The sequence below is a fragment of the Gracilinanus agilis genome, chromosome 6 (assembly GCF_016433145.1).
Source record: "Gracilinanus agilis isolate LMUSP501 chromosome 6, AgileGrace, whole genome shotgun sequence".
Classification (NCBI taxonomy): domain Eukaryota; kingdom Metazoa; phylum Chordata; class Mammalia; order Didelphimorphia; family Didelphidae; genus Gracilinanus; species Gracilinanus agilis.
Window position 1 is genome coordinate 233,139,847 of NC_058135.1, and position 19,566 is coordinate 233,159,412.

At 36.5% G+C, this 19,566-nt stretch overlaps 1 protein-coding gene across 3 annotated transcripts in view; it reads left to right on the forward strand.

Moving 5' to 3' along the window:
• Positions 1–3,433: 3,433 nt before the first annotated feature.
• PIK3C2A (phosphatidylinositol-4-phosphate 3-kinase catalytic subunit type 2 alpha) overlaps positions 3,434–19,566 on the forward strand; it is a 102,715-nt gene continuing 86,582 nt past the window's right edge. For 2 of the 3 annotated variants that reach the window (XM_044682113.1, XM_044682115.1), the window contains exons 1-2: positions 3,434–4,507; positions 16,655–16,755. In XM_044682113.1, the coding sequence (XP_044538048.1) occupies positions 3,434–4,507; positions 16,655–16,755 (1,175 nt within the window). The remainder of the gene's footprint in view (positions 4,508–16,654; positions 16,756–19,566) is intronic. The other variant, XM_044682114.1, reaches the window with a different exon arrangement.

Sequence of the window (19,566 nt, forward strand, 5' to 3'; positions counted from 1 at the left end):
CGGGGGGTGAAGGGGAAAGTAGGAGCATGAATCATGTAACCATGTTAAAAATGATTATTAATAAATGTTAAAAAATATATTTATTTTTTATTAATAGAATTCATTTATAAATATCTCAGCCCCTTCTTACCCTCCCCACATTATAGAAAGCATCATCTGGGTAACCGATATATATGTGTGTATATATATACACATATGTGTATAAATATGTATATAAATATGAAAGACATTTTATATATATACACACACATATATATATAATGTCTTTCATATTTATATTTCTCAGTTAATTTTCTGGAGGTAACATTCACAAGTTATTCTTCACATATTAAATCTATATCTGTGTGTAGTATTCTCTTGGTTCTACTCATTTCATTGTTCGTTATCCCATGTAGTCCTTTCCAAATTAAAAAAAATTAACCTGTCCATCAATTTTTATGGCATAGTAGTATTCTATCACAATCATATACCACAATTTGTTCAGCTATTCCCCTCTGGGAACGGGCATCCCCTCAATTTCCAGTTCTTTGCTACCGAAAAAAAGAGCTACTATAAATATTTTGGAACACAAAACTTCTTTTCCTTTTTTCCCCTCATCTCCTTGGGAAAAAGAACCAGCAAGGGTATTGCTTGGGTTAAAGGTTTACACAGTTTTATAACTCTCTGGGTGTATAATTGTCCCTCACTATATTGAGGTTCACTTATCATGGCTTCATTGTATTGTGAGTTTTTTTAATCTATTTCTTTTTTTTTAAACATTTATTAATATTTATTTTTTTGAAAAGTTAACATGGTTACATAATTCATGCTCTTACTTTCCCATTCAAACCCCCCCCCCCACTTCCCCTCTCCCCTATGGCTGTGTATTTCCACTGGTTTAATCTATTTCTGTATTGCGGAATTTTCACTATATTGCTGGATTTTGCTGATGAATACCATATTGTATACAATGGAAATGTAGTATGCCACTATTGCTTGCACAAAAACAACCAACCAAGCTTTGTTCTGTATCCTGGTTGTTGATTAACTCAGTGACTGTAGCATTGGTCTATTTGCTCTCCTGATACTTTGTGGATTTTCACCTATCGAGGGGGTCTCTGGAACATACTCCCATGATAGGTAAGGGATCACTATATTTCTTTCTAAAATGGTTGGATCAGTTAACAATTCCCATTGGTGTCTGCATTTTTCCATATCCCCTCCAACATTTGTCATTTTGTTCTTTTGTCATTTTAGCCACTCTGATGAGTGAGAATAATGCTTTCAAATTCATAAAATTAAATACATAGGATTACAAATGAAGCAAATTATATTGAAATGGTTATCTGTAACTATGTATGGATGTGCACACACACACAGCAGATACATATTCATGGATCCTAGGTTAGGAATCTCTGCTGTATATTGATAGAGAACCCCTGTTCCATAAACTTTGCTCATCACTTCCCTTTTTGGTCAAGGTATTTATAATACTCGTAATATGTTTTTTTGCTGTTCAGAGCCATTATCTCTTCAGAAACACTTAAGGACAAAGTTTGAGTCCCTTTCAGATCAATTTGTTTCCAGTTGTCTAAGGTTCTGTAAATTAAATATATGTGCTGGTGAGTCAAATTAAAGATCATTTATAGTTTCAGATTCTTCCAACAAACTTGCATTGAATCAATCAGTTAATCAACAGACATTTATTAAGAGCCTTCTATGTGCCAAGTACTCTATTAGTAGTTGCTGGGGATTTAATGACAGAAAATGTAAGCGGCCTTGCACTTAAGAACCTTGCATTTTCTTATGGAGTCCATAATACCAATATAGATTAGTAAATAGAAATATATACAAAATCAAGAGGAAGAGGCAGCTAGGTGTCTCAGTGGAGAGAGAGTGAGGCCTGGAGATGGAAGGTTCTGAATATAAATCTGACCTCAGACATTTTCTAGCCATATGACCCTAGACAAGCCATTTAACCCTAATGGCCTAGGCCTTAACACTTTTCTGCCTTAGAATTCTAAGGCAGAAGGAATAATTTTAAAAAATGTAGGCAAAAATAAAGGAGAAAGATTCTGTGTAAAATTCCTTAGATCCCAGGTAGCCCTGCTTTTGAAGTTTTATGAGGAGTCCAAGAAAGATAGTATAGAACTGCCAGGGAAGCGCCTTGGAAGCATCCTTATGCAGACAGTTTTCTTTATAAGTGGACCATTCTGCAGAACTAGTAAGCTTTACATAATTTGAATTTTCCCATAAGGAAGAGGAGAGGGAGGCATGAAGAGAGTAGAAAGCTATGGAGAGAGTAGGGAGGTACAGTGGAGCCAGAGCAAGAAGAAAAAGCTGGAAGAGGAACTCACAGCCCCTCCAAGTGAGGACTTGGAGTGGGGCCTGGCAGAACAGAGAAGATGATGGACCCCTAGCCTGCGACAGGCATGTAAAACTCAAGTGGGAAGATACATGCATGAGTCAACAGGTGTGACGGAGGTCTCAAGGCAAGAAGGGTCTCCCCCACCTTTTCTGATTTCATGTGCATTATTTATTTTTTTAAAAAACCCTTACCTTCCATCATAGATTCAATATTGTGTATTGGTTCTAAGGTAGAAGAGTGGTAAGGGCTAGGCAATGGGGGTCTATTCTCTCCTTTCTTTTCTCACTAATACCACTTAATTCAGGCTCTGTTTCTGATTTGGATTGTTGCCTAGAATCTAGCTGATCTCTCTGCCTTTAGTCTTAGTCTATCCCATCCACCTTGCTTCTGTTGCCAGATTAATCAGTCCTAATGAACACTTAATTTTTTAAACTCTTTTCTTCTTTCTTAGAATTGATACTAAGTATCAATGTCAAGGCAGAAGAGTGATAAAGATTAGGAAATTGGGGTTAAATGACTTGCCCAGGGTCACATAGGCAGGAAGTATCTGAGGTCAGGTTTGAATTGAAGACTTCCTGTCTCCTCTGACTTTATCCATTAAGATAGAACTGTCCCGCGAATGAATATTTTTAATTGTGCCTCATCTCAAATAAAGGAAAAAATGAAAGAGTAAATAACATTGGTTAAGTACTGAATAGATTCTTAGTAGTATGCTGAACCCTGGGGAATACAAATATGAAAGTGAGATAATCCCTTTCCTTAAGTAGTTTCTAATTAGGAGAAAGCAACACACATTGGGGACCCCTGGCTAGAGAAAGGAGGTGAATGTCAAGAAGATTGCCAAAGTAATGAATGTGTTATCATTCTCTTGGTCTTAGAATTGGGTACAGTTACATAATTATGCTAGATGAAATAGTTCTCTTTTATATTTAAATATATTACAAAATTATTAAATAAAATTTGAGAACCTAATTGAAGCTTTCCCCCCTGTTTGTACAGGTGCATCTGGTTTATTCCTCAGGACCTACAAGACAGACTGATTTAGAAGATAGCCTTGCCCTTTTAAATGGACATCATTTTTACAGCATGGCTCAGATATCCAGTAACAATGGAGTTAAGCAGTGTTCATCTTCACCTTTGGGGCCAGCAAAAACAAAAGATGTGGACAGAGAAGAAGCATTACAGATGGAAGCTGAAGCTCTAGCAAAACTGCAAAAGGACAACAAAAGAGTGGTTGAAAATCAGCCAGGCTTTGAAATCTTAAGTAATACTGCTCAAAAATCACAAGAAATTCATAGTAAACAGGACCTTGATCTCATGGTGTTTCCTGAATCAGATTCACCCAAAAGGGCTGTAGACATTGATATTGAAAAGCTAACTCATGCTGAACTTGAGAAACTACTGCTAGATGACAATTTTGAATCTAGTAAAGCACCTACGGTGCCAGGTACTCCTGTCTTGAGCCCTTCTTTTTCAGCACAGTTTTATCTACGGCCTACTATTCAAAGGGGGCAATGGCCACCTGGATTTCCTGGGCCTTGCACTTTACCTTCTATTTATCCATCACCTTACTGTAAACAGGCTGGTGCATTCCAAAATGGCTTCAGTTCAAGCATGTCTACATTTCCATCTCCTGAACCTATTTATTTAAGTTTTCCAAGACAATCCCAATACATTTCTTACCCTTTGACACCTTCTACATCTTTTAATCCACAAGGAAGTTTACCCATTTATCGTCCAGCAGTCAGTCCTGAAATGGCAAAACTTTTTGACAAAATAGCTAGCACTTCAGAATTTTTAAAAAATGGTAAAGCAAGGACTGATTTGGAGATAAATAATACAAAAACTACTGTTAGTAATTTACAAGGGTCCCCAAAGTCTGATGATATCAGTAAATTTGACTGGCTAGACCTAGATCCTTTAAGTAAACCTAAAGTGGATAATGTGGAAGTTTTGGACCATGGAGAAGAGAAAAATACGCCAGTTTTAACAGCAGAGGATCCTTGGGATGCTGTGCTTCTTGAAAAAAGACCATCAACAGGTTGTTATCCTGAAAAAAAAGTGAATGGAAAACCCCTTCTGGGATCAACAGTAACAAGAAGTCATTCTTTAAATATTAGATCAGCTCAGCTTACAAAAGCCCAAGGCCAAGTACATCAGGTATGGTCTTTTCAAATTAACTTTTAAAATAGAGTATAATAAAGATGAATTTATTTTATAATGAATTTCATGGCTAAAATGTACTAATTATGTACCTATATCAAATGATTGAGGGTTTATATTTTACCTTTTGTATTTTTGCTACCAATAATGGAAAACCTAGGCAAGAAAACTTTCGATTTTTAAGATTTTTAATAGTTATGGGGAAAATTTTTTTTAAGATGATAAACTCTTTAAGTGTTAATAATATTGTTTTCTGCAGTTAGCACGTAAATTGGGGTCTCTGAGCTCCTAAAATTTAGGTGGGAATTTTAGTAAGTGGTTATTATAACAATCACCATTGGATCTCCATGACTTTAGACTTAACCCTCTCCTTTCTTAAAAAATGGATTCCAGGGTGATATTTGTAATATATCCTATAGCCTGTACTATGGTGGATTTTGGTATATTTGAAAAGTATTTGTCTTTCATGTAGGTTACAAGAAGTTATTTAGTCAATATTTTAGCTAGGATGTTAACAAAATGTTAGCTATGTAGTAACTGTTAACAAGCAGCCTAGGGGATATATTTGATTGTGGGCTGCACTTGGAAGTCAGGAAGACCTGAATTGAATCCTGCTTTAGACCCTCAGTAACTATGTGATTGGGCAAATCACTTAATCACTTTTGAGCCTCAGTTATTTCATCTTTTAAATAAATATTTATACTCTTGGTTCCTAAGAATCTTCTCAGCTAACAATCATCTGTAATCCTGTTTTCACTTCAGAGTATTTTCTCATCAGAGCTTAATAAAATGTTAAATTCCCATTTAGCAATATGTATAGTACTTTTAATCCAGGTTAGGGATCATTAGTTAAATATCTGGGATATTCCATAGTCTATATGTTGTCCTAGCTAATAACTTTTTGCATTTTGTTTTCCTAAGATGAAGTATCTTAGTTTTTAACTTTTAACACAAAAGTACAGTATATTGCATTAAGTTCTCATTGATAATGGTTTTCAGTAATTTAACTTTTATTGTAAGACTTTTATAACTAAAGTGGCTATTTTAAATAAAAAGTTCTTGTCTTCCTAATAAAATGTTAGATTCAAAAATAATAGCAGTTATTAAGTATGTTCAGGTTGCATGATTAGCTTTGCTGGATCTAACTAGTATAGTGGTAACATCAGCTAGTTATTTGCTATTTTATTATAACATTTATTACATTTCACTGCCTCTTTGGAATTTATATATATGAGCTAGCAGAGTTTAACTGCCTTGCCTCTTTTTTGCACTTTTAAATTGCCCAGAAAAAAAATGAAAGTAGATGTTTGCCATGTATAAGCCAATTTTTAACAGGCTTGTGTTCAAGGAAAAGAAACTCCAAATAGAATCACATAAATAATACATTAGGAAATTACATTATGGACAGAGCACTAGATTTGGAGTTAGAAAACTTGAGTTTTTATCCTGGCTACCTGTAGAACCATGGGCAAGTCATTTACCCTCTTTGGATCAGTTTCCTTATTTATAAAGTGGAGCTTGGACTAGACAAGAGAGCTGACACCCAGGAATGGGTGGTCAGTCACTTAGTGTAAGAGGACAGCTGCGTCCCCCCAGCCTTTCTTCCAGGTTTGTTTTTTCTTCTCACATATCCCACCTATGAAGAATAACAAGTTTCTTCCTCCTTTCCCTTCTTTAAGCCCTCAAAACTGAACCAACCCATTCCTAGGTCTTCTATTTTCCTTATTTAACTCTATGACCTTTGAAGATATTAAGGTCCTAAGAAGACACTTGTTTTTACTGCTCAAACTAGAATGTTATATAGCTGTACTTTCAGTGAACTTTTAGTTGCTCAAATAAATTTGCTTTTCTAGAATTCTTTGGCCTTTTGTATTTGCAATTCAGAGTTTCTACTTAGGTTTTGGTTTTGTTTAGTTTTTTTCATCATAAAGGCTTGAAAGTCTTCCATTTGAGGTTCATTTTTTAGATGGACTTTTTAGAATAAGAATGATTCAGAAAATACATAATTAAAAGTTACTATAAATTCAGTAACGTTTAGAATTTGTATTTTATTAGTTACAATGACATCTATGTGTGGGAGTTATCCTTAGTTTTGCTCCATATTTTGTATATTTTATAATAATATGAATTATTAGAAAATTAAATCGCGCTATGTAGCCTTTCCTCTTTGTTGTATCAGTGGGAAGGAAAAAAAAAAGCTTTTTAAGTGTTCATTTCCTGGCTGAGATTTTTGTGCTTTGTGTTGAAAGTTCAACTATAAAAGGGGTGTTTTTCTTCTTGCTCAGCAGGCTCACTTCCTGTTTCCTTGTAGGTCTTTTATTTTTTTTAATAATCATCTAAATTCTTTACTTAGAAATCTGGTTGGGCCCAAACCAGAAATAGACAAAGTATTCATAAAATCACATTATTCTGGCAAATTACTTACATATTTATTATAATTGAACTGGTATAAAAATCAGAATGATTATAATAATGGGATAAATGATCTTCTTAGAAAGATTTGAGGAAATTTTGTGAATGTTGAATTTTTCCAGAAATTAAATGTCAACTTTTTTTTTTTAACAATATATTTTTTAAACCTTAACTTCTGTGTATTGCCTTGGTGGAAGAGTGGTAAGGGTGGGCAATGAGGGTCAAGAAGTATCTGAGGCCGGATTTGAACTTAGGACCTCCTGTCTCTAGGCCTGACTCTCAATCCACTAAGCTACCCAGCTACCCCCAAATGTCAACATTTTAAGAGCTAGAAAAGGCTATTATTTCATTATTAATTTGAAATAAATTTAATAAGGTTAAGTGCTTACTATGTGTCAGGGGTGGTTGCTGGCCACTGGAGATACCAAGATTTAAAAATTTCATGCCAATACTTGTCTTCAAGCAACTAGCTTATATTCTATCAGGGAAAAAATAATTCCCATTTCTACAGCATATTGAGATTTACTAAGTTTTAAAACAATTCTTTGAGTGTCAGTTTAAGTATTATGACTCCCTATTTTTCAGATGAATAAAATGAAATTTTAGAGTCATTTTGTGATTTTTCTGCATTTGTACATAGTGAAAGAGAGTGAGAATTGATTGACTCCAGTTGAACATTCTTATTCTACATTTGCTTAATTTTAACTCCAGTTTCTGTAAGATTTTAAGGTTTGCAGATTTCTTTCCTTTTAATAGTATTGTAAGTGATTATTATCTCCATTTTAAAGATAAAGAAATTGAAATTCTGAAAGAGAAGGTAACTTTCCCAGAGTGTCATCTAGAGGAGAAATGTCTAGATTGGGATTTCAGCCTTGGTCTCTATTGTAACACAGCATCTTAAGCTGGAACAGAACACAAACTTTCTATTCTTAAGTGAGGTATTTAAATTCTGATTAAATCTTTTCCATACATTCCTAAATTATATGAATTGAGACTGTTTTAAATAATAACTAGTACATTTAAATCTTGTTTCTCAAAAACTAGGTAATTATCTCTCTAATTGTTTGAATGTCATGACTTTCTGTTTCCTTATCCTACATATATCTTCATAAATGTTTTAAAAATGTTATGTGAATTTCTCTAACTGGTCCCAGGTGTATTTCAGTAATTGCTTTGAATCCTTTTTAAGTATATAGTGGGGAATTTTTTTCTTCTTGAACTTTTGATCATCGTGGGGGAAAAAAAGAGCAAGGCAGAACAGAAAGGAACCCTCTAGATTAGTGATGGCAAACCTTTTAAAGATGGAGTGCTGGGCCCCATCCCCACCCCCACTGCCCAGAGCAAATGTTGTGCCCACCCCACTTACTGAGACTATGTGCTGTGCCCTCCCGCCCCCACCAAGTTCCAGGAATGTCCCACCCTACCCTTTACCCTACATGGGGAGGGAGAAAGTGCTCCCATTGGGCAGTGCTTGGCAGAGGGCTGGGGGATATGAAAAAATGTCGTTAGGTGTGGTAGAAAGGGGGAGGGGAGCACCTCCACCCAAATCCCGCCCAAATCCCTCTGCCTTTCTAGTACTGAACTCTGGCAGGCCATGGTGTACATGCCCACAGAGTGCTCTGTGTGCCACCTTTGGCACCCGTATGCCATAGGTTCACCATCACTGCTCTAGATCTTTAGTCCTGATCCTTCACTTATTCAGTTCACCGAGCTGAGATTTAAACTTAGGTGCTCTTTGCAGGATACTACACAATTCCTTAATGATCTTACTAATGAAAAAGATCAGTAAATGAACAGAATACATTTGCTATTGATAGATGGAGAACTTGATGTTAGCTATCCAGGTTCCATTATTATTTTGATGGATGAATGACTTGTGTCTTTCTGCCAGTGTCAAATTGACCTCATAAGATCGTTCCAGGGAATTAAGAAAATCTAATTATATTTTTACCATGTTGACTTCAAAGGAGAAATCATTATTCTATGGAGGAGAAAATCAAAATATTTTTCAAAGGTACAGAAAACCTAGCACAATATAGAAAAACTCATTGGTCAAGTAAAAACTCTTTCATACTCCTTAAATTATGCCTCTTCCTTCATCTTCCCACTCCCACCAACTTCCCCCATAAAACGCCATGTTTTATGTCAATTGTTCTTGAAATTATTATGTTGTTGGCATATTTTATACAGATAAAGAGTTTTGTTTGTACTCATCAGACCCTAGAATTCTCAATATACATTGGTCTATCTTATTTATGAGTTGTAATATTTTGTGATAATTGATAAAGGCACAAAAAATGCCAAAGAAATTTTTGGTAGCTTGTTCAGTAATTAATTAATAATAAATTACTTTGAACACTTCTGGAACTGACACATTTTCAGTCTTCAACTAATACATTGTTTTCTCATAAGACCACCAACTTAAAATAGGTTGTTTAAAGAAAAGGTGGTTTCTTAAAATAAAAACAATTGCTAGCATTTGTGGAGCACTTCAAGTTTTGCTGAGCATTTTGTATTTGTTATTTTGTTTGATCCTAATGACAATTCTAGGAAGAAGATTCTGCTATTGTCTCCTTTTTACAGATTGAATGAAATGAGTCTGAGGGAAGGAAAGGGGACATTTATTAAGCACCTACTATGTGCTAGGCATTATTACATTATGTGTTTTACAAATATTATCTCATTCAATTGAGAGTTAGTGACTTACACAGCTAACACGTCTGAGGCAGAATTCAAACTGAGATCTTCCCAAGTCTAGCATTCCATGTACTAATTTTTTATTCATTTTTAAGCTCTTAACTTCTGTCTTAGAAGTGATACTAAGTTTCAGTTACAAAGCAGAAGAGTGATAAGGGCTAGGGGTTGAGTAAGTGACTTGTCAAGAGTCACACAGCTAGGAAGTGTTTAAGGCCAGATTTGAATCCAGGTTCTCCCATCTCCAGGCCTGGCTCTCCGTCCACCAAGCCACCTGATTGCCCTTTCATGTACTAATTATCAGTGGTAACATTGCTACCACCTAAAGTTTGGGCATTTAGCAGTTCTAGTATGCTACTGCTTTATGCTTATAAAATATTTTCTAATTTCTTCTACTCAAGGATTATTGTGATGCTTCCTTTTGATATGGAGATGATCATGATTAAAAAAAAAAAAACCAACAACTATGCCAGGAGAAAAGCTTTCACAGTGTAACTAAGTTGGATAAGTCCTGGGGTATAGACATACCAACAGACTGGTGTCTGAGGAATAAGCTAGCCAAATTTGAAGAGATTTTGTTATTGGGTGATAAGTATGTTGGCAGATTTGCAGTCTGCATAGGTGAAGGTGCTGTAAAAAAACTAATAAAAATCAAAGATTTTTTTCAAAAAAGGGATAACAAACAACTTGGGGGTTACCTGTCAGAGGACTTAGGTTTTTTGTATAAGAAATATCCTTTTAAAAATTATGTGGCCAACACATTTAACAAATGAAAATATTAAGTACCCACTTAATACTGTGGGAATTCAGGTTGCATAAGACTGATTGCTTGCTCTCAAAAGTGTACATTTTGGCAGGGAATATGAAACATAGAAATAACTTTAGTTATGTATGAAACAGAGGAGAGTTGTCAAACACTCAGCCTACAACATTTCCAAGGACTGCCTCACTCAGATTAGAATGTAGTTCCTATCTGATTTTAATGTGTTGTTGTATTAATAAAAAAAAGAAGTATATAAACATTTTTTCTAAGTCAGTATGTAGCCACAGGAATCCTTATGTATAGCTTAGCGGTCCCATTTCTATTTGAGTCTGATGTCACTGGTGTAGGAGTTGGCTTTGGAGTTAAGAAGATCTCAGTTCAATTCCTGCCCCTAATAGCTAATAATACTGTGGGAATAACCTCCCAGTGCCTCAGGCAGCTCTTTTTAGACTAGGATTTGCAGAGCAGGTGCTGATCTGCTTTTATTCATAGGTGGTCTCCCTCCATCTCCTACCCAGCCAGGTCCCCCAAATCTAAATGTCAGGTGTTTAGTAGGAGTGCAGAAGAGAAAAGAATCATTTTTGGGCCTGGTGATGATGATATCTCGGGGAAGGAAGTAGTGGATGATAAGTGGATAAAGAAACAAAACATGATGTGTTAGAACTGGACACACCAACCAGGTTTCCTAGAGCCTACAAAACAGTGTAGATAGAGCTACATTAAAATTTAATTGGGAAATATTTAACAAAATAAATAAAAATGCAAAGAACATGGCTAATGTTAACATGTGGCTAAGTCTATGTGCAACCTATAGGGATCTTTATGTACAGTTCAGTCCCCCATTCCTCTCCACCTCCCATTCCCCATTTCAATTTTAGTTTGAGACCACTGGCTTAGAGTATAGAGGGTTTTCCTATATCCAGTCCTTGATACTAGATCTCATAAGGTTCTTCCTTTCCCTCAATCTTTCTGCCAAAAAATTGTTCCTTTTTCTTCTTGGCTGGACTCTTGACATTCTATCTCTTCTATCCCCCATCCTCTGTGGGAAGAAACTCAATCACTGCTCCACTCCAACTCTTAGGCCCACTCAGCCCCCTTCCCAGTAATTGTGGAATGGGTTTCTGCAGTTCTCCTTTGCAGGGCAGCCCTAGGTTCTCACCATTGTCTGTGTAAACAGGAAATCACCAATTAGGTTATTCTGGTAAACTGATAAATTTTCTGGTAAATTAGAGAATCACCAGGCCTTACTTTTACCCTACTATTACATCCTCCAGATCCCCAGACCTTGCTTTGAGTCTGGAGGGTGGTGTGTGTAGTGTAAAGATTACAAAGGACCACCAAAACTTTTCCATCTACCTTGCAAGTTAAGCCATATATTGTTTCATGCAACTGGAATAAGAGTTCCTGGAGAGTTGGAATCACCTCTTTTTCTATGTGTCCTCAGCATTTAGCACAGTTTTTGGCACATAGTATGCATTTAAGAAATGCTTTTAAAATTGATTTGTGCATTAGTAGTAGGAGACAAGTCTAGAAATGTTGTGAAGAAGATTAGTTAGTAATTAATTAAGTATTAAGGTTGCACCTAGCAGGAAGGGCTGGAGCATTCCAAGATGGAATGAAGGAGCAGGAAGTTGCTTGTGCCCTGAGAGAGACTCCATTAGTGGTTGGCACAAACTGTTGTTAGCCCTGGGAGATCTCAGAGTTAAGGACACCTGCCTCCTGATTTCCCTGGGATCCTGAGTGGTGGTGGCATCTAGCAGGTAGACAAGAACTACAGAGCAGCACCAGGTGGAGGAGGAGTTTGGGATCTGGTGGACAGCATCTCAAGCACATCCTCTCTGCTTGGATACCTTGGACCACCTTGGCTTTTGGCATCCTGAGATCATCTGTGGATTACCGTGAGAAACCCTCAAAGCCACTCACAGGCCCTTTAGCTGTGCTGGTCAAACCTGGCTGGAACCAGGTTTGAAGCAGCCCCACAGAGACTCCAGAACAGCTCCTTTATGCCCACCCTGGCCTAGGTCAATTAGTATTAGAGAAGCTAAGTCCTCCCCCTTACCCTGTGGTTTTGCCCATTAGGTTTTAGTGTAGAATTCCCTATCCCACCTTTATTTTAGTTGAACATAATTAAAACTGTTTAAACCTTTTACCATGCCTGCTGGTTTCAAAGACTCTGGCCTACTGGTGACAGTTGGTCAACAGCCATTTTTGTCAGTTAGCAGCAGCTCAGCTGTGTACTCTGGTCTCCCTATCATGGTCCTATCTCTCCTTCAACCCAGTGTGTATACCCACAACCATTTAGATTATATTTTAAATCCCTGGTGTCCATCTTTTTTACAGAAAGGAATATTTGAATCAGTTATGGTGAACCTCATGCTACTACATACACTAAGGAGCTTAGACTTGGTATAAATCTAATGTATCTTTTTAGGGCTAGAGTCACTTAGAAAAAGAGACCTGCTATAAAATTATATTGAATTTTCAGTGTAATGTACCACACAAGTTATTTTTATGTTATAGTGACTGAAATCCAATACTTTTCTTTAATGCTAACAAATTATAATATCCTCATGAACTTGCATTTGAAGAAAGTTTCTAACTTTAGCTTAAAAGAATGTGTGTGTGTGTGTGTGTGTGTGTGTGTGTGTGTGTGTATTTTTTTTTTTAAGATTGCGGTCAATACAGATAACATGAACTTTGTAATGTGATTGTACCTAAATGTATACTGAATTGATCTAACTAAATGTTGAAAAAAAGTTTTTCTCAGATTTAAATTTCAAATTCAAAGGTATTCTTTATTTAATTTACAGTCTCTGTCAAAATGTTTTTATGCAGGATGTCTCAAAAGTTATAGTACATTTTTAAGCTTTAATTTGTTCTCTTTCAGTCATGTTTGACTCTTTGTGATCCTATGGGCCATAGCATGGCAGCCACTCTAACCTCTCTACTGTAATAATTAAAATTATGAGGCTTGGTAGCAGCTTAAAAACTTTATTAAATCATAGAAGGAGGAGAAGTAGAAGTAGAAGAGAAACATAGGGGAGAAGTAGAGAGAGACTTAACTTTCTAATCTGCAGACACCATTTGGGCCTCTAGCTAAAACTCCAACAGGGATTCATTCCGCTCTCCATACTCATGCCAGAAAGACCAAGACTGGCTTCTGATCTGACCTTATAAGCTTTTTTGCCCCACCCACTAACTCTCACATGTCACATCTCAGGAACTAATCATAGTTTCTTAATTTGCCTGGGCTGCCCAGGGGTGCAGTGCTTGTGGAATCAGTTTCCCGTCTCATTGATTCCTTGGTTCTTCAACTTCCTTTCTCTGAGGGCTTATCTATACCTGAATTTACTCAGTGATATTTGACCTCCAAGTCACTGAGAAATAATATTAAAAAAAGCGTCACAAGAACGTGAATCATGTAACCATGGAAAATTTTTCTAAAAAATTAAAAATTAAAAAAAAAAGCGACACAATGGAGAGAGAAATTTGCTTCTGATACTATCTTTTGTCCAAATTAACTTTCATGACATTTGTGACACTTTATTTATCTTGTTCTCTGCCATCCCATTCTCCTTTTTTCGTTCAGTCTTTCCCAACATCAGTCTTTTCCAGTGAATCTTGTTTTGTCATTGTGTGGCCAAAGTATTTCAGCTTCAGTTTCAGTATTTGTCCTTTCAATACATATTCTGAATTAATTTCTTTTAAGTATTAAGTGATTTAATGTCCTTGCCCAAGGTATTCTCAAAAGTATTCTCTAGCACCATAGTTAAAAAGCGTGGTTCTGCGGTATTGAGCTTGCCTTATAATCCAACACCCACAGCCATATTACTGTAAAGTCCATAGCTTTGACTATATGGACTTTTGTTGGCAAGGTGATATCTCTTGATTATTAGAACGCCATCCAGATTTGTCATAGGTTTCCTTCCAAGGAGCCAAGCATCTTTTAATTTCATGGCTGCACCTGCAGTGATCTTTGAGCCCAAGAATATAAATCTGGCATTGCTTCCATTTCTTCTCCCTCAGTTTGCTAGGAAATGGTGGGACCAATTGCCATGATCTTTAGTTAAATTTTAATAGGTTACTCCAAAGTTCTTAGTGCATTTTATTTATTTTAAAATTTATTTACTTAGAATAGTTTTCCATGTTTACATGATTCATGTTCTTTCCCTCTCTTCTTTCCTCCTCCTTCCCCGATATGACAAGCAATTCCACTGGACTTTACATGTATCATTGTACATATCATTAATATTTGCAATAGAGTGATCATTTAAAGTCAAAGTCCCCATCAAACTGTGTTTCTACTCCCACAATTCTTTCTCTGGGTGTGGATAGTGTTCTTTCTCATAAGTTCTTAGTGTTGTCCTGGATCTCTTGCTTTGCCACTAGTAGAGAAGTCCATTACATTTGATTGTGCCACAGTGTATTGGTCTCTGTGTACAATGTTATCCTGGTTCTGCTCCTTTCTCTCTACATCAATTCCTAGAGGTTGTTTCAGTTCACATGGAAATCCTCCAGTTCATCATTCCTTTCAGCATAATAGTATTCCATCATCATCAGATACCACAATTTGTTCAGCCACTCCCCAATTGAGGGATACCCCCTCATTTTCCAATTTTTTGCCTCTATAAAAAGTGTAGCTATAAATATTTTTGTACAAGTATTTTTCCTTATCTCTTTGGGGTACAAACCCAGGAGTGGTATTGCTGGATCAAAGGGTATGCAGTCTTTTAAAGCCCTTTGGACGTAGTTCCAAAATTGCCTTCCAGAATGGCTGGATTAATTCACAACTCCACCAGCAATGTATTAGTATCAATTTTGCCACAACCCCTCCAACATTTATTATTTTCTTTACTGTCATAGTGGTCGTTGTTTTGATTTGCATTTCTCTAATTATGAGAGATTTAGAACACTTTCATGTGCTTATTGATAGTTTTGATTTCTTTATCTGAAAACTGCCAGTTCATGTCCTTTGACAATTAGTCAGTTAATTAACTTGGTTATTCATTACCTTGTCAATTGGGGAATGATCTTAGAGTATTTTATGTTATCTAAAGATAGTTTAAATTGCCCTAGCACTTCCTATATGACATGAACTTCAAGTTATCCACTGATTTCTGAAGTATACTTTTACATCAAGAACTAACCATCAAATGAGTGTATCCTAGTTTGTTTTTTCCTCTTTAAGATTTGGACCTATTGAACTGAATATTCTACTCTAATTGATTTTGATCATTTTCCTTTTATTCCATGCAATTGTTAATGTTTCTAAAATGTTAATTAACATTCAGTAACATTTTGGATAAAATGGCCTTTTATTATCTATCCTTGCAGAAAATTAGAATATTAGAACATGAGAAACAAAGTATCTTAGAGGCCTCCCCTATGTTTAAGCTCCTCATTTTTCAGAGTAAGAAGCTGAGACTTAAAGAGCTTAAATAGCATGACATAGCTAGTTAAGTAAAATAGAAATGGGATTAGCTAACATATTATCCCAGATCAGTACTTTTCTTTTATTTATTTTTATTTTTATTTATTTTTTTTTTTTTAAACCCTTAACTTCTGTGTATTAATTTATAGGTGGAAGAGTGGTAAGGGTAGGCAATGGGGGTCAAGTGACTTGCCCAGGGTCACACAGCTGGGAAGTGTCTGAGGCCGGATCTGAACCTAGGACCTCCCGTCTCTAGGCCCGGCTCTCAATCCACTGAGCTACCCAGCTGCCCTCAGTACTTTTCTACTATTTTTTAAGGCTTAGTTAGCATTCTTTTTTTTTCAGAACTGTACTGAATCAAAAACCCATATATTAGAAATTTTTAAATTACCTTTATATATTTTCCTGAAATACATTTTCAAGATCATTTTTTTTTCCGCAAGACTGGATGTCTGTTTTAAAGACTGTGTCTCCTCCCAGGCAGGAAATGCGGGAAAGACTTGGTACTACTATGATTAAAATGAGAATTTTGACCTGCTTTATTTCTGACTGAGGCTGATTCACCTCTCTTTAGACAACTGGATGATCCCTGATACCCAGAGCTCAACATATTGATACTGAACCTAATTTGAATTCTCAGTTGGCTCAGGTTACTGCAGCTTAGAGTTCCTTAACTCACAGTATCCCACAATCTCAGCCCTTTATAACTGGGATTTTAAATGTGCACTACCATGCCCCAATGTAACAAAAATATTACATAAAATTTGAACACTGCTGCTATGAATTTTTCATTTACTTAAAAAAAAACATACTATTAAAATAAAAACATTTTTTCTAATTACAGAAAGACAGTGGGACCAGTAGTTTGTCATCTGGAAGTTCTCTTTTACAAGAAGATGAAATCCAGAATGAAGAGGTGGCAGCTTTTTGTAAAACTGTTTCAAAGTAAGAAATTTTTCTTTTTAATCTAGTGATTCGTATTTGACTTGATTGGTTTAAGAAACATTTAATTTGAAACCAGTGCCATTTACATTGCATTTGTACAGTGTACTATTGGTTTTTTGTTGTTTGTTGATTTTAAGAAATAATTTGATTCAGGTTAAAATGTAACCTTAATGTTCTTCTTCATAAAAATCTTTCCAAATATAAGATTCCAGGGCAGATGTGACTATAGAGGTTATTTTTTATTTAATATCTCCCCAGTTACATGTAAAAACAAATTTTAACATAAAAATTTTTGGTTTTGAAACTAAAATTCTTTTCTTCCCTTCCTTCTTCCTTGTTGAGATTTTACATGTAAAATCATGTAAAGCATTTTTCCATATTAATACTTTTGGGGAAGAAAACTCACACAAAAAAATGAATAAAATATAGTGTGCTTTCGATTAGATTCAGACTTGTTTTTTCTCTGAAAGCAGATGGCATCTTTCATCATAAGTACTTTGGGATTGTCATAAGTCATTGTATTGCTAAGAATAGTTGTTATTCAAATTATTAATAATTATTCATCATATAGTATTGCTGTTATTGTATACTGTGTTCACGTAGTTCCATTTACTTTACTCTGCATTAGTTCATGTAAATCCACCTAGGTTTTTCTGAAATCCTCCTGTTCTTCATTTCTTATAGCATGAGAATATTCCATTACTATCATATATCACATCATACTCATCCATTCCCTGATTTGATGGGTATCTCCTCACTTTCTAATTCTTTACACCACAAAAAGAGCTTTTATTAATATTTTTGCATATACAGGTAGTTTTCCTTTTTTAAAAAAATCTCTTTGGAATATAGAATTTTTAACTTTGTTTATTTTGTTTCTTCATGTCTTGTGGAATTATTATCTTTCATTTGCCCAATTCTGATTTTTAAGAAATTATTTTCTTCAGTAAGTTTCCATTTGGACTGTTCTACTTTTTTGTGAAGTTATTTTCCTCAGTGAATTTTATTATCTTTTTCCATTCGGCCAATTCTTTTCAAGGAGTTCTCGTCACTGGATTTTTGTTCCTCTTTTACCAAATAGTCCTGTGGTGGAAAACCTATGGCATGCTGCAAAAATGGGCACTCAGAGCCCTTTCTGTGGACATGCCCACCAGAGTTTGTTACTAAAAAATGTAATAATGGCCCTGATCAGAAAAGGTGTAAGTGGGTAAGAGAGAGGGGTCAGTGCAGTAACTCTCTCTCTCCACTCTCTTGGAGCCACTATTACTGGAGAGTAATGGGTGCCCTGGGTAGACATGCCATCCCTCAAGAGTTGAAGGGAAGGCTTCCCCTCAGAAGGAGGTATGTGGTACCCCAATCCATTTTTGTTCAGTAATGGGATCTACACAAGCTACCCCCCAGTGTCAGGTGTTAGCACAGCAGATAATCTGGCTTAAAAATGGATGCTGCCAGACCGGGCTATGTTACTACCTTCCCTTGTTGTCTCCTGTTTGTTTTGAATTCAGGGAAGTGCTATTTGGAAGTGTCTAGCAGACTCCCTATGGACACGTAGGGGGCTTTGAGACTACATTACCCATGATTCCAATGGGTTTCCGGTCTTTGGGCGTGGGGACTTCAAAGGTCCCCACGCATAGGGCAGCTTAAATTCAGAGGAGGGCCTAGAGAAGGTCTCTTGGTTTCCTGGTTAGCTGGTTGGCGTTCGAGAGAGAGGATGGACACCAGCGGTAAATTTAAAGCTAGTCAAGCGCGGTCATAGATATTTCACCAACAAGGCCATGGCTATTAAAATAAGCTTTTCTCTTATACTATATGTCTTTATCATTTTTAATTGTAACACTCCCCAATGCTCTTTGAACGCTATCTAGCTGCTGTTAAAGGTTTATTGGTAATATCAGGATAATAGGCAAGGGTAGTAGTCAGAGGAATCAGGTCACCCTATTATCTAAGCCCAAAGGTCCGTCACTTAGGAAGGAGCCAATGCAGTCTCCTTTTCCCAAGCTTCTCCTTCCTTTTCCCTCTATTTCTAACTTCAGCTATGAATGTAGGTAGTATAGGTTGAGCAGGGCCTTTCTATAAGGACAGGTATGAGATGAAGGGGGTTTGGGAGATCTCCTACCAGCTGGAGTCCAGAAATCCCAATTGACAGGATGTTGTAGTCTTTTGGTAGGAGATTATGTCTTCTGGCAGGTAACAGGTTATCTGGATTTGATTCCCAGTCATGGAAATCCCAGGTTTGCCTTCAGGTTGGCTCAGAGCTTACTCCTCGCTTCCTCCTCCTTTCACTCCCCCAACTGAAGACCTTGTCCTCAAGAAAAACCTCCCAGAATCCTTTCCTCTTCCCAACTGCCATTCTTATCACATGCTCCCTTGTGCAACCATCTGTCCCCTCAAAATTTTTTTCTTTACTCCCCATCCTTACAAAAGCCAGACAGACTCAGGGCAGAGCTATTCCCCTCACTCTATTCATGCACTTGAGGAAATTCCTCACTTTACCCACCCCTCTGCCCGGAAGCCCAGTGAAGAGAGCTTCCTCCCTCCCCTGTCTCTGTTAAGGGGGAAAGGGGAGTGGGTCTTGACATTAGGTCTGGGGGGTAGGGGTGGGGGCACAACCTGATACTCTGTCTCTAAAAGGTTCTCTATCACTGAATTACTCTATTCTGTTTCTTAGGTATTATTTTCTATAGTCTTTTTCTGAGTCTCTTTTACATAGCTATTAGCTCTTTGTGTGTGTGTGTGTGTGTGTGTGTGTGTGTGTGTGTGTGTGTGATTTTCCTGCATCATTAATTTCTTTACCCAATTTTTCTTCTATCT